This window comes from Pseudoliparis swirei, chromosome 11, assembly GCF_029220125.1.
Source record: "Pseudoliparis swirei isolate HS2019 ecotype Mariana Trench chromosome 11, NWPU_hadal_v1, whole genome shotgun sequence".
In the NCBI taxonomy this organism is placed as follows: Eukaryota; Metazoa; Chordata; class Actinopteri; order Perciformes; family Liparidae; genus Pseudoliparis; species Pseudoliparis swirei.
This window is the reverse complement of record NC_079398.1, coordinates 19025664-19040859: the sequence shown is the minus strand read 5'-3', so window position 1 is coordinate 19040859 and position 15196 is coordinate 19025664. Positions and strand designations below refer to the sequence as shown.

Below are 15196 nucleotides of genomic sequence, written 5' to 3'. Positions count from 1 at the left end.
ACCACATTGTAGCACGAGTTGTAAGGGAGACGAATGCCTCTGAAATAAATTTTAACAAAAGCCTTCCCCGTTTGAGGGAATCCTTTTTTTTTTTCATTAAAAGCGTTAAATGTAGAGAAACGAATGAGGGCCGGAGACAAATTGATGAAATGAGGGCTGAGGATGAATGGATGACTCCATGGTGTCCAATGGGGGACCGTGAGAAGATGAAAGCACCAAGGAAAGTTCATTTATAATACACAATTAATTCACAAGAGCAGTTTAAAGTACTTTACGGAAATGCATTTAAACACAAGTACAAAACTCAAATTTATGGGATAGGAACAATTTGAGAGGGAAGTCTGGGTCAGCTGCCTCCGCGACCCGACCCCGGATTAAGCGGATGAAAATGGATGGATGGAACAATTTAAATGAAGACAAAATAATAGACCAAGTGATTATGTATCAAATGTAGTAGAGAAAAGAAATGTTTCAACATGGTTTAAAACGATAGTTCAAGTTTGAACAAGTCTTATATCTTGTGGAAGTTTGCTGCAACTCTCTGGAGGACTTAATAACACCTCCATGTTTAGTTTTGGCTGAATGAATAGCAGACTGCTCCCGGGTGTTTACACCTGTTTACAAGTGTTCAACCGTGATGAAATAAAGTGTCATTAAAACATATCCAAGCAATATTAATCAGATGCTAGTCGAATAACTAGAAGACCTTGGTGTGTTTCTCAAAATTGAGGTCATGATGGGGTCAGATCAGTCTCAATTATTGCAAATGCACACAGAGAGACTCAAAAAACACATTTACGAGTTGAGCCACGACAGGAGAGTCTCATAAATCCACAAATAAATACATAAAAATCCACAAACAAATGGACAAATCCACAGAGAAATGCATACATATATTTGTGATTTTTCTTTTACATTTATATAAATCCAAATTTATGTACAGGTGCATTGGAATACATTTGTGAATCCTTCTGCGTGCATTTGTAAATTTAATATATTTATGAATTGTTCTGCGTGCATTTGTAAATTTAATATATTTATGAATTGTTCTGCGTGCTTTTGTAAATTTAATATATTTGTGAATTGTTCTGTGGGAATTTGTGAATCTTCGTGTTTGCATGTGTGAGTCTCTCTGTGTGCGTTTGCAGTTATTGAGACTGATCTGAGCGCACAGGTTATTGTCAAAGAGCACGCCCGGGTTCCTGACATTATGTTAAACACCAAGAGAGGACGAGATATTTTGACATTGTCAGCAGCAGTGATAAAGATCTCCGTTTCTTTTTTTTGACTTTAATCAAAGAAAATGTATCTGCTGGACGATCTGTAAGACTGAAACGGTTTCGCAGTCTCTGTCGGCTTTAATGCGAGATACAGCTGTGTCATCAGCGTAGTCGTGTAATATAATGTTATGTCTGTGGTTCGATGTGATCAAGTTGCTGCTTTCTGATGAATTGAGGTCAGAATTTGTAATGCGTAGCGGCACACAGGCCCGTCTTCAAATATTCTGGGATGCAGCCAAAGGACAAAGAACTCAATCATTGAGAGCGACCGAGGGGGCAGTATCATCTATTTACTTCACAGAGGAAGTTAGGAAGCAGAATACCCCGGGGAGCGTTTAAGCTGTGCCACAGAGATCACGAGTTGATTCCAAAGTTGGGGCGGGGAACATTTTTCGAAAGAATCAGGACCCACATTTATTTTAAATAGTGTAACTCTCTGATTTGTTCATTGAAACCATTACAAATGCCTCACTTGATGACTTTTGAAGATTACACAGCATGATTAAAAAAGATGGCCCACGGCGTGGAAGCGATCCCCCGGTGATTATGCTTATAAGTATGAATTAAACAGAGGAATAAACGGCTATATATTCCTACCTGGTTCGTTTAATTAAATTATCAACTCTTTCATTTTGCTGGTAATGTACCTGAGGCCTTATCTTCCTCCACCTCCATTCCACCCTTCTACATTCTCCTTTGTGAATCCGAATGTCATTATTTATCCAGGGTGCCAATCATATTCCACGTTTAATCATCGTCTTAATTAAAAGTTGCAGCAGATTTTCAAGTGGAAAGTCATCCATCAGCTTCTCTGAGGAACTGGGGATGTTACTTCTGTCGTGAAAATGTAGTTCCAGTTTCCTCGTTGAAAGTTCTCGTTGTTCTTGTTTACCATGCACACTTAATTCTCAAATGAAGTCCCTCCAAACGACAGACGTTGGTCACCTTAAAGGAACAGTCGGGGTTGGTTGAAGTGGAGACGTTTGAGGTATTTATTGTTGTGGCTGGATTTCTTTCTCCTTGATCTGTATCCATCTCCTCTCTGACTGCTGGTGAGACGCCAACGAGACCTCAGTAACCGAACGCCCACAGGACACAGAGCGCTTGGATTGGAGTTCAATTCATGTCGATTTATTTGTAAAATAAACCTGAGTATTAAAGACAACGACCTCCCTCCACAGCTGTCCTTCCCAATGCGTTGAACAAACACATTGACATATTATTGATGACATTACACTCGGTGCATGTGCCGCCTCCGTCCGCTCCCTCATTGCATGTTTCTCGTCGCTCAATTTACCCCCCCCGCCCACCCCCCAGTACAAGCCGGTTACTTTAAAGTAACATTATGCAACAATTGTACCTTAAAATAACAGCTTGAAAAAAAATGGTGCCGCTACAATGACTTTTAATATGGCGATTTGCGCCTCCGCCATTGCCATCGGGGGTCTGTGGGGAAATAACTCCGCTATGTAGGATTCTGGAGCCGCCCGATACATCCGGCGGATGTACTCGACCTGCTTTCTGGCAGTGATTACGCAATGTCATATAGTGCCAGTCCACGCTCGCAGCTCCAGTATAAGGGCGAAGCAAGCGAAGTCTCTTGTAATGAATTACACGTTCCAATGTAAATTATGAATATGTAGCTTTTTGGTGTTGTCAACAATATTGTATTCGATCACACGTACTCCACATTCAAACATTTAGAAAACAACGTATATAGGCTGAAAACGCGATCGGTATTTCATCTAAACTAAATGTTGTCATTCTTCTGGTTATGTTAGCATTCATCTCCGATATCACAATGAATAAAACTATGCAGTCATATTTATGTAAAATCTTTGAATATTCTTACCTTATCGGTTGACATCATTTCTTGGTTTCTGACTTCGTCTGATCATCAATACAAGTGTATGCGAGGCTGCATCTATCGTAACTGGGTATTTACGACACTGAAGTAAACGTTAAATACCTCCAAAACTGAAGGGGGCGCTAAAAGGGGAAAACTCCATTATGGGGCTTTAAGGAATGTGGCTGTTCTTGCTGACGTCCAACGTTTTAAAAAAATGTTTTTCCTTTCTTTTTTTATATATACTTTATTGATAATGCACAATATGGTATACAGTGATCAAAGAACAAGTATTTCCATTGTTTGTGTGTATGTTTCAATCAGATGACAGTTGTAAAAGAGGAAAACAGAAAAAAAAATAACTACAAATAACAAAGGCAAAACAAAATAACAAATTATAATAATGAATAATGAAACACAGACCCACCCCACCCATGGCTTTTATATTCAGTTTGCTAGTACAATATTGTAAAACTAAAGTTAAGTATTTAGTAGTGCTGTGAAAAATAACGCGTTAACTCAGTTAATTCAATTACAGGTTTAACTAGTTGTTGTTTTTTAAACGCATTTAACGCATGCGCAGAATGAGCTTCTTCCAATCCCTTGTTTGTTGTCGGGACGGAAAAAAAAAACTGCAAAAAATGAGCCAATACACCACTTCAATCTGAACGATCCTTCCGCAGGTTCACCGAACCTTGTTACGACTTTACTTCCTGTAGATCAGGGTCTCAACGTTGGTAGATCGCATGACATTAAAGAGATTGGCCCCCTGACATGTTCTCTAGAGCACGCCTTTGTTCTTTTATTAATGTTGATCGTATCTCCACAGCAGCATGTCATTTCTGTCTCTTCGCGTTAACACTATACTTCATCGCGCCTCCGCCGCCCACAGAGCCGCGCCCGCGCCGGCGACCGAGCAAAAAGTCACTTGTCAATCTGTCCACCTGTCCGGGCCGGTGAGGTTTCAGCTTTTCATCACGGCCCAGTTCATGAAGAAAACCCACACAGTCAGTTTGCCTCAGCAGCTGCTAGAGGAAGACTAGAGGCCTTTAGATTGTATCATGGTGGAGTTAATGGTTGACAAACAAGAGAAACATGTTCTGTTTAACCCTCCTGTTACCTTTACATTTACTAACATATTTGACCCCAGCAATTAAAACCTCCAGAAAATTATTAGAATTAATATTGCTTCCCAAGTTTAAGTGTGAGGTACTTTATGTTTTTTTGTTGACTACCTAAATAGCCCTTTAAATAAATAAAAAAGTTGATATTTCTTATATGTTTGACACAGTGAAAAACAGCCTGGGGTCAAATTGACCCCAAAGAACACCGACATTAAACATTGAATGGGGTCAAATTGACCCAAAAGGTAACAGGAGGGTTAAACATTATCTTTAGGATGAAGATGTGTTAATGTTCCATATGGAAGAAAACTGCTAAATAACTGCTGAGTTGCAGCACCATTGTATAGAAGAATGTATAAATGTATATATCCGTCTTTTGTCATAAATCTCTATGTTCTCACAAAATATACCGAGAATATCGGTAATATGTGATTAATCATGATTAATCCACAAAAACCTGTGATTAACCCGATTAAAAATTTTAATCGTTTCACAGCCCTAGTATTTAGGTTTAGTTACAGTTCGTCAGACAGATAAGGACAGAGGGCCAGCCAGTTGTAATTTAAGCCTCATATAAAACAATGCATAACACATGTACTCTATATGTTGTGGCAGCACACGATGCAATGGAATATTCACATTACCCATCGTCAGTGTATTCAGTGGAAGGCAGTCAAGCCTCAAATAAATCAAGATCAATATCAGGGTAACCTCAGTTCTGTACATCGGTGCAGCACTGAGTCTATATCCTACGTGCTAGAAGGACCATAATGTATTCATCCCGGCTTACCCGAGTGCCACACACACACACACACACACACACACACACCGAACACACACTCGCAGATAGAGCGACGTATGTTCCTCTCGACTCCGCAGAGCGCCAGCGAGAGATAAGAGCGTGTGCTGACAGCGCGTGATACAAGTGGGAAGATACAACATGCCCGTTCGGAGGAAGAGAACGACGAGAACCGGGGAAGATGAAGGCGTAGGCCTCCGTGCTTCTTTTTTTCGGTTTTTTTCGCGTCCACAAAGTGAAGCTGAAGTGGAAGTTGCAGCATGTGCAATGGAGCTGGGGCGAGAACGGCAGAACGATGACCCCCCCCCCCTCCCTCTCTCGTGGAGAGACGGACGGCCTCGGGCAACGCATGGCAGCTGCCAGCGAACACACATGTACGGGCTCAGGGGAAGTCATGCAGGCCCAAACCTACACAGGTTTTTATAGCGTACGCTTCCATGCCGATGCACCTCCACTCTCATCCTCATCCAAGGCATCGGATAACTTCCAAAAAACATTTTTAGTCCCAAAAGAGTCCTAAAAGAAGTCGTTCCGCTCTTCTCCCTGTGCCTTTGACGGGCCGAGACAGACGGAGGAAAAGATGTTTCTGTTTCCCCGGCACAGCAAAGACTTTGCAAAGGTAACCTTTTGTTCGAGCGGTAAACATCCTGAATAACAAGAAGTTTCAGGTAATTTGATCAGACTGACTGTGTGTGTGTGTGTGTGAATGCTTTTTTCCAATACCGGGGCATTCATGCTTGTTTATCTTGTCTTGCCATTCAATTTGTGTGTGTGTGCACAAATATGTTTGTGCAATTTGCGCACACATCCGGCCGTCTGTGTGTTTTTCTTCTTTATCAATGTGTTTGTCTGTCGGTTTATTATGAAGAAATCCGGCGTGTGTGTTGCGCCGTGGAACTAATCCACCGTAGGCGGGCAGAGGCCACAGAAGACGGTGTATTATCGGGGGGGATTAGGGTTAAATTAGATCGATACCGCAGGGCGAGAAGATGTGTTTAACGCGTTATCGGCGTGCCACAGAGGCTGTTGTTCTAGGGGGCGATGTGTGTGTTCACTAGAATGCAGTTTATCTCACCCTCCTGTGTAAATGACACCAAATAGAGGCGTCCTGCACGGGCGTGTGGGGAGTGGGAGAAAGTTTGGGAAGTCCATCGTGAAAGCTTTCGTGCTATAGTTTTTCTTTTTCTTTTTTAATCTTCAGTTAATGCTCGTCTCTCACTCCCGGGCACTGTGTTTGTGTGTTTGTGTGTTGGTGGTGAAGGACGGATCCTGCCGCCCTGGATGCGTTCATCATGGACAAAGCCCTGCTGGACTTCGAGGTCTCCATCGACGCCAAGTGCAAACTGCTCACCGTGGGGAAGCCGTTCGCCATCGAAGGTGCGCACAAACACACACACACACACACACACACACAAACGTACAAAGACACACATGTTGTTATTATTACTTTGTGATGCTGTCATTCCCCCTTGTGGCCATACAGAATCGCCGATCGTCGCGATCGGCCAGTCGACGCAAGGGCGACCTGCCGTCGCCGCAGATCGCATGACATAAAAAAAATGCCGCCCCCTTCACTTTTCTATAGCAGCAGCAGCACAGCAGCATGTCATTTCTCATTTCTGCGTGTCGCAGTAACAGTCTCTGCCCTGCGTCCCGTCTGCTGCGCTGCTCCCACTCCGCGGTTTGCGCATTGAGACGGTAAAAAAAAAAAATCAACTAGCACCCCCGTCCTTCAATCCTTCTCGGTACGCGCGACTCACCAGCACCCCCCTTTTCTCTCGCTGCGCGCTCTCGCGCTCAGCCCCCCCCGTCGGTCGATCGCCTTGACTTGGTCACATAATAAGTAGCTCGCATGCTGAAAAAGTGTGAGCACCCCTGCCATACGGGGACGTTTGTCCCCAGATCAAAGTGAAAAGTCAAAATCATCTTTATTATACATTTTTGAATTTGTGGAAACATACAGAAGATCGAAAGTGAGTTTCTCTCTTGTCCAACATAATAATAATACATTTAGTTTATATACTGCTTTTTAAGATACTCAAAGACACTTTACATGTTATATTCATACACCGTACAAACAGTTCAGTGTCTTGCTCAAGGACACATACAAAAGTCCTAAAAAGAGAAAGTAGAAAGAATAATATAGTAATAAAGTCACAAAGTAATGGATGGTAAGTTAGTCCCCACAATCTGGTTTTAAGGACTCGCTAAGAAAGACACACAAACCAAAAGTGGCTCGCACACATAAATACATGTGTATTAAATAAATACATGTGTATTCAATTAATAAATACATGTGTATTAAATAAATAAATGCATGTGTATTAAATAAATAAATAAATACATGTGTATTCAATTAATAAATAAATGCATGTGTATTAAATAAATAAATACATGTGTATTAAATAAATGCATGTGTATTAGATAAATACATAAATACATGTGTATTAAATAAATAAATAAATGCATGTGTATTGGATAAATACATAAATACATGTGTATTAAATAAATAAATACATGTGTATTAAATAAATACATAAATGTGTAATAAATAGATAAATACATGTGTATTAAATAAATAAATACATGTATATTAAATTAATAAATGCATGTGTATTAGATAAAGAAATAAATACATGTGTATTAAATAAATAAATACATGTGTATTAAATAAATAAATACATGTGTATTAAATAAATACATACATGTGTATTAAATAAATACATACATGTGTATTAAATAAATACATACGTGTGTATTAAATAAATACATATGTGTGTATTAAATAAATACATACATGTGTATATAAGTGTGCAAGCGCTCTCGCAGGAGACACACTGTGCGGTGCAATGTTTTACATGTATGAAGTACGCACACACGTGCAGAAAAGAGGGATGAAATGCATTTGGCCACATGACTGACAGGAGAACACGCGGCTCACTGGATGAACTCGAAGCGCTGCAGGTAAAAAGTACTCGCTCATCAATTATTAACGGCAACGCCCAGTCGGAGGACTTTGGAAGTGGCGCTCGCAGGTCAAATTAAACGCCGTGTACACACACGATCCACCGGCAGTCCCGGAAAATAAATATACGACTAATGATCCACTGAGGGAGTGTTACCGAATTCAGGCTCTCCTACAGTGCTTTACCAATGAGCTTGTGTGTGCATGGGTGTCTGTGTGTGTGTGTGTGTGTGTTTGTGTATGTATGTATCTGTCTGTGTGTTTCTGTTAGTGTGTGTGTGTGTGTCTGTGTGTTTCTGTTAGTGTGTGTGTGTGTGTGTGTCTGTGTGTTTCTGTTAGTGTGTGTGTCTGTGTGTTTGTGTATGTATGTGTCTGTCTGTGTGTTTCTGTGTGTGTGTCGGTGTGTGTCTGTGTGTTTGTGTATTTTTGTGTATGTCTGTGTGTGTCTGTGTATATTGTGTATGTATGTGTGTATTTGTATGTGTGTGTCTGTCTCTGTGTGTATAGTGTGTACGTGTATGTGTGTGTCTGTGTGTCTCTGTATATGTGTGTATTTGTCTGTGTGTATGTTTGTGTCTATGTGTGTTTGTGTGTGTGTGTCTGTGTTTCTGTGTGTATTTGTCTGTGTCTGTGTGTGTGCATGTGTGTGTCTGTATCTGTGGGGGGGGTCTGTGTGTCTGTGTGTCTGTGTGTGTGTGTGTGTGTGTGTGTGTGTGTGTGTGTGTGTGTGTGTGTGTGTGTGTGTGTGTGTGTGTGTGTGTGTGTGTGTGTGTGTGTGCGTGTGCGCCCTGATCGTTGCATCCTGTGTTTTCTATTCTTGAAGGAAATTGTTTTCCTTTTGTGATTTTTTCAGTGGGAGGACATTTTATTTTTTTGAAGTAAAGTTATTGCTTCTTCTTCTTTTTCTTCTTCTTCTTTTATCTGAAGAGAATAAAAATCTCCATACAAAACGTGTCGAGCAAGTAAAAATGAGAAGCCACAAAATATAGAGACAAGAAAATCCTGTTCTCAAGTTAACGGGTTTCCTTCCTCCTCATCCTCCTCATCCTCCTATAAACTAGGAAAACTAGTTAAGTATAAAATCCTACATTATTAATAATCGTCAAAGAAGTTCTCAGGTATTACCTGAACATATTTGCTGCGTGGTGGAACATCTCTGTGCTGAGCTTTCCATCCCCCGGACGCGGCGAGGTGGAACCGCTGTGTGTGTCAGGAAGTCAATGAGGTCTCATTCCATTCCTTATGTTCGGAGCTATGGATTCATTACCTACCAGACTAATTGAAAATGTTTTTCGCTTCGCTAATGATAAATTACCAGTAATAAATTATATTTTTTGCTCAGGTAATCAATTGTGTTTGCGCAACCATTATATCTAGATGTACTGTTATGAGTAGTATGAGAAGTAATGACTGCATTAGTCGCGGGAGGAGAAGTACGACAACAACTGAATACATATGAACGTTGTGATGCAGAATCAGAGCAAATTATATCACTTTTACAAATAAAGGCTGCTGACAACCCGTCATGAGAAGTGATGTCGCCTCCATTTAAGGACATAGAAGTCCGTTATTGCAAGTTTTCATTGTATTCTCGTTGTCTACGCCTCCTGAAGGTGACCTTGACGAGACATTTCCTCAACACGTACAGCATTTAACCCTCAAACCCCAAACTCCTTTTATATATATTACACGTGTGTGATTGTGAGCGCTTCCATGTACCGTTTAAAAGTTTGGGGTCACCCAGAGAATTTGGTGTTTTTCACGAAAACTCACACTTTTATTTATCAAATGAATTGTAGAATGAATATAAAATATAGTCAAGACATTGACACGGTGAGAAATAATGATTCTTATTTGAAATATTAATGTTGTTCTTCAAACTTGTCGCTCAAAGGAAGGCCAGTTTTATAAGCTTCTCTTACCAGCATAACTGTTTTCAGCTGCGCTCATATAAAAAGGGGTTTCAAGGGTTGTCTACCCCTCCGTTAGTCTTCTAAGGCGATAACACAATGTACTTCTATACATGGGCCTCTATACATGTAGAGATTTAATTAAAAACCAGAGAATAGTCATTTACCAATTAACAATGTAGAGAGTGTATTAATTTATATCTTTATTGAACAAAAAGTGCTTTTCTATGAGAACAATGACATTTCTAAGCGTCCCCAAACTTGTGAATGGTAGTGTATGTGTTCCGGGTTCGGCTCTTTCTTTTATTCTCTCCTTGCGCCTCTGAGACGGATATCGAGACATTAGACGGATGCCAGTGAAGATGCCACAAGGGACCAAAACACTGTAACTTTAAATCCATTTCCCTGTCAGTCAGAGCGTATACAGCCTCAGAAGGACCCCACTACTCCCACCCTCCCTCCTCGCTGTACTCCTCTTGTTCTCTGGAGATTAGCCAGCCCCCTTTCTTCATTACAAAAGACACCGCGAGCCAAGGGACATTACTCACGACTGTGAGGGACGAGGAGGCATGCAGGGTCTCATCGGTATGTGCAGCGGGTCACCGCCGCTGATGACTGCCTGATTCATTGTCTACATGGAACGAGAGAGAAAAAAAGGCAGACGAGGAATCCAAGATGCCTCCGGTAGCATCTCTCCCCCACCCCCTCCCCCCTCTTCCCCCTCATGCTCCTCCTCATCCTCCCATCAAGCCCCGCGTGAGGAAGAATGAGATGGGAGCGAATACCTCAATGAGTCTAAAAAAGGAAGAGCAGGAAATGACCCGGAGAGGAGGAGAGGAGAGAAAAAACAAATAAAAAGAGAACACGTGATGGAAGAAGTATAAGAGGAAGCGCAACAAAGGTGAAGAAAGGGAGGGGGGGTGGAGGAGGGAGGGGGGCGAGCGAGGTGGGTGTGTCGCTCGAGAAGCAGATAGAGGGCTTTCATTTGCCCCGCTGCCGGTCGGCGCCTCTCTGCACGGCGAGTGATAAGAGAGCCAGCCGACGGGAGTCTCCTAATCAAGACAAACATTCACCCCCCGGCCGATGGAGTGAGGCGGGGGGGAGAGAGAGAGAGGGAGGGAGAGAGAGAGTGTGTTAGTTGAGGGTGGAGGCAGGAGTTCTGGCGCTCCGTGGTCGAGGTGACGCCGCGGAAGCCTTCCGGCTCCTTAAGTGGAGAGCGATGCGTCGGGAGATGTTCACGACAGCCCGAGACACACCCCGTTCATAATCCTATTGAACACGCAGCCACTCACCGCTTGTTTATGTGTGTGTGTGTGTGTGTGTGTGTGTGTGTGTTTTCTCTCCGTCCCCCGTGTGCACGAGCCCGGTGGAGCAGAACAGAAGTGCGTCTGAAGATCAAAATGAGGCTGCGTTGCCGAGGGTGACGGAGCTGCTGCTCACGTCCGCTCCATCACTGACTTAATCATTACAGTCCAGCAGGGGAACGGGGGGGGGGGGGGGGGGGTCCTTTGGTACACAATAACATCGCTATAGCAGCGATTAATAAATGAGCAAAAGACAGAAGCCGGTGCTTCTGGATGTCATAAACTCGTAAAGTATTCCAAATATAATCATTTTGAAGTTCTGCTGAAGAGTGGAACTTTTGATCTGTATTCCAAAGAGAAGGTAGAAACCTGTTTATGGCCCGTACAAAGTGTTTTTAGGAGTAAGGCTGGATGTGTGTGAGCCGGAGAGGAGGCGGGTGGAGGTGTGAGTGACAGCTGGAGGACTTGATGTGATGGATGCTGCAGACATCCGGGGGACACAATCCAAACAAATGGAAAGTGGCTGCTGCCCACTTGTTCTTCACCATTTGACTGAGTGCTCTGAAGAAATGCGCGTGGAGATATACGGCTGATGACAGAAAAATGGTGTCCGTCTGGGAGGAAAAGGGGGAGAAGAGAAGAAGAAGATGAAAAAGAGAGACAAAGCAGTGTGGACTCGGGAGAGAGAGAGAAGGGTCCGGAAGATAAAGAGGAGAATGGAGTGAGGCAGAAACTGAACGAAATTGAAGGGATGACAGAGATAAGGAGTGGAGTAACGGAGGGAGAGAAGACAGCACGGGGACGGGGGGAGAGAAATTACCTCGCGAGGAGAGATGAGAGGGACGAGGGAGGAGGAAGAGGAGGAGGAGAGGAGGGATGAGAGGGACGAGGAAGATATTGAGGAGAAGAAGGATGAGAGAGTGGAGGAAGAAGATAAGGAGGAGAGAGGAGGAAGATGAGGATGAGAGGAAGGATGAGAGGGAGGAGGAAGATGAGGATGGGAAGGATGAGAGGGAGGAAGAAGATAAGGAGGTGAGACAGGAGGAAGATGAGGATGAGAGGATGGATGAGGGGGAGGAGGAAGATGAGGATGGGAAGGATGAGAGGGAGGAAGAAGATAAGGAGGAGAGAGAGGAGGAAGATGAGGATGGGAAAGATGAGAGGGAGGAAGAAGATAAGGAGGAGAGAGAGGAGGAAGATGAGGAGGAGAGAAGGATGAGAGGGAGGTAGAAGATGAGGAGGGAGGAGATGGACGAGGGAGGAGGAAGATGAGGAGAAGAGGAGGGATGAGAGTGACACGGAAGGAGGAAGATGCAGGAGGAGAGGAGGGATGAGAGGGATGAGGGAGGATGAAGATTGAGGAGGAGAGGAGGTATGAGAGGGAGGAGGGAGGAGAGGAGGGATGAAAGGGATAAGAGAGGAAGATGAGGAGGACGAGAGGGACATGGGAGGAGGAAGAGGAGGAGGAGAGCAGGGGTTGAGGTGGACATGGAAGATGAGGAGAAGAAAAGGGATGAGAGGGATGAGAGAGAAGATGAGGAGGATGAGAGAGACAAGAGAGGAGGAAGAGGAGGAGGGATGTGAGGGATAAGAGAGGAAGATGAGGAGAGGATTGAAGAGAGGGACAAGAGAGGAGGAAGAGGAGGAGGGATGAGAGGGACAAAAGAGGAGAAGGAGGAAGATGAGGAGGAGAGGACGTACAGGAAGAACAGGAGCTTAGACGGTCTTTGTCGCGTAGGAAATGGAGTGTGACGCTACGTGGACCCGAGCTATTCTCTGTATCTGTCCACAAACCCCATCAGGCACACACACACACACACACACACACTCACACACACACGTGCGCACACATGCACACACACACACACACACACAAACCCAATCAAAAACAGCTGCCAAGTCTACGACAATCACCCAGGAACACAGCCGCACGCTGTCGGCGTGATTCCGCCTTTCAGACGGAGCGAAACAAACAAACCCCGGGGGGTCTCGGGTGGTGCAATAATATCCGGGGGGGGGGGGGGGGTTGCTTTTCTTATGTTTTATTCCCAAAAAAATACTAAAATGTCTGTCTGGTCTGAATTGTCCACGTAGTGCCGGCGTTTCATCTTTCAACAACAAAGTCTGAGTCATAACAATTAAAGTTCTGCTGAAGCAATTTCTTTCAAATTAAGCACAGATGAATATTTAATGTTCTTCTAACAATGATTTGCATTAGCGACCGCGTAATTAAAATATCTCCGAAGCCTTATTAAAATCCATATCTGTGACAGTGGCAGGTTTGGAACTCTAATTGCACAAAATATATTTTATGATTTCATGTAAACAAACTGTGCAAAGTCATCAATAACCGCAGCTGTCAATTACAGGCGTGGAATAATATCCTCTGGTATTTGAAAGAAAAGCCTCACCACATATTATATTTAAATATATAAAGCATAAACACAGTATGTACACTAAACAGCTGAAAAACTAGTATTAATATGTCAGGAAAACTAACCAAGCTAAAAAAAAAGATCCACAGAAGAGCTCTGGTGTCAGCATGTTATTATATTATTTAAATATTATTATTATTATGAGTCTGGCCTTTATTTGGCCTTTGCTCGGTAACCGGGGGTTACGATGCTCGGCTGTGGGTGAGGTCAGATGTGTTGTTTGAGACTCTGTTAGAGGATCTTATTTTTGTTTGGAAACTGATGACAAAACAGATGGTATTCTCTTTTTATAATGTTTGTTTTTTTGTTTTTTTTCTCAAAGTATGTGCTCAAATCTGCCGGTGAAACTAAAACTATTATGTGTTCCTATAGCTGTTGACGCCTGAAGTGGTGAGAGGTGTCACGTACCTGAACGTTATCCAGGAGAGGTTCAGACTTTACATAGTCGACTATAATAATCACACAGGTGAGAAAAGAGTTATTTAAAACTGCCCTGGGAGGAACGTCCAACTTGATCCAACTGCGTTATGCATTATTAATTTATTGTCAGAAAAAACGAATTTTTCAAATTCAAATAACGTGAATGTTGTTATTTCTAAAGGTAACTAAAACACAATGATCCTAATATGAGCACCTGGAGTGTGTGTGTGTGTGTGTGTGTGTGTGAGGGGGGTCTAGTCCAACTCGAGCGCTGCATCGGCCCCAAAGTGTGTTTGAAGCATTGCATTATGCGTTATGACTTTATTGCGCGGAGCCTCTCGAGCTGCGTGCGTATTGAAAGTGATAAACGGAGCAAATAACAAGTCGATGTCAGACTTTGATCCGCCTCCGCCACGGGGGAACCCTCCATCGGCTGTCGTGCTGTGGTGCTTCCCCCCCCCCCAGTAACACACGTCCCCCCCGTCCCCGTCCCCACCACCACCACCCGTACATTTAGTACTGAAGCTGTTTATTCTGATTGCCACTGAAGCAGAAACACATACATCTACTTTTCTTTCCAGAGGGCATAAAGCCCTTTGGCTAAGCTGCACCTGGCTGACTTTACGCATATAAAGCCAGTTAGTTTCAAGACTCTGTGTGTGTGTGTGTGTGTGTGTGTGTGTGTGTGTGTGTGTGTGTGTGTGTGTGTGTGTGTGTCCTCTCAGGCTACGGGATAGGCCTGCCCCAGGCCTCTCCTCTCACGCGTAATGTGTCAGAGTTCGTGAGTCGCTACAAGTCGGAAGGCTTCATGGACATGCTGCACGACAAATGGTACAAGGTGGTGCCCTGCGGGAAGCGGGTGTTCGCAGTCACCGAGGTAAGTCATCGGGTATTCTGTGTGTGTGTGTGTGTGTGTGTGTGTGTGTGTGTGTGTGTGTGTGTGTGTGTGTGTGTGTGTGTGTGTGTGTGTGTGTGTGTGTGTGTGTGAAGCTGAAGCTTTCTGCCTCCTGCAGACCCGTCAATGAATCTCCCTGTGGGAAACGGGATGGCCTGCCAGCTATAAGCACACACACACACACACACACACGGGCAAACACACACCCAGGCAAACAC

At 43.5% G+C, this 15196-nt stretch overlaps 1 protein-coding gene across 1 annotated transcript in view; it reads left to right on the top strand.

The window, feature by feature from the left end:
• Positions 1 to 15196, top strand: part of grin3ba (glutamate receptor, ionotropic, N-methyl-D-aspartate 3Ba) — an 86992-nt gene that overhangs the window by 66777 nt on the left and 5019 nt on the right. Inside the window, exons 8-9 of the mRNA XM_056426786.1 lie at positions 6311 to 6426; positions 14809 to 14960. Of these exons, the coding sequence (XP_056282761.1) occupies positions 6311 to 6426; positions 14809 to 14960 (268 nt within the window). The remainder of the gene's footprint in view (positions 1 to 6310; positions 6427 to 14808; positions 14961 to 15196) is intronic.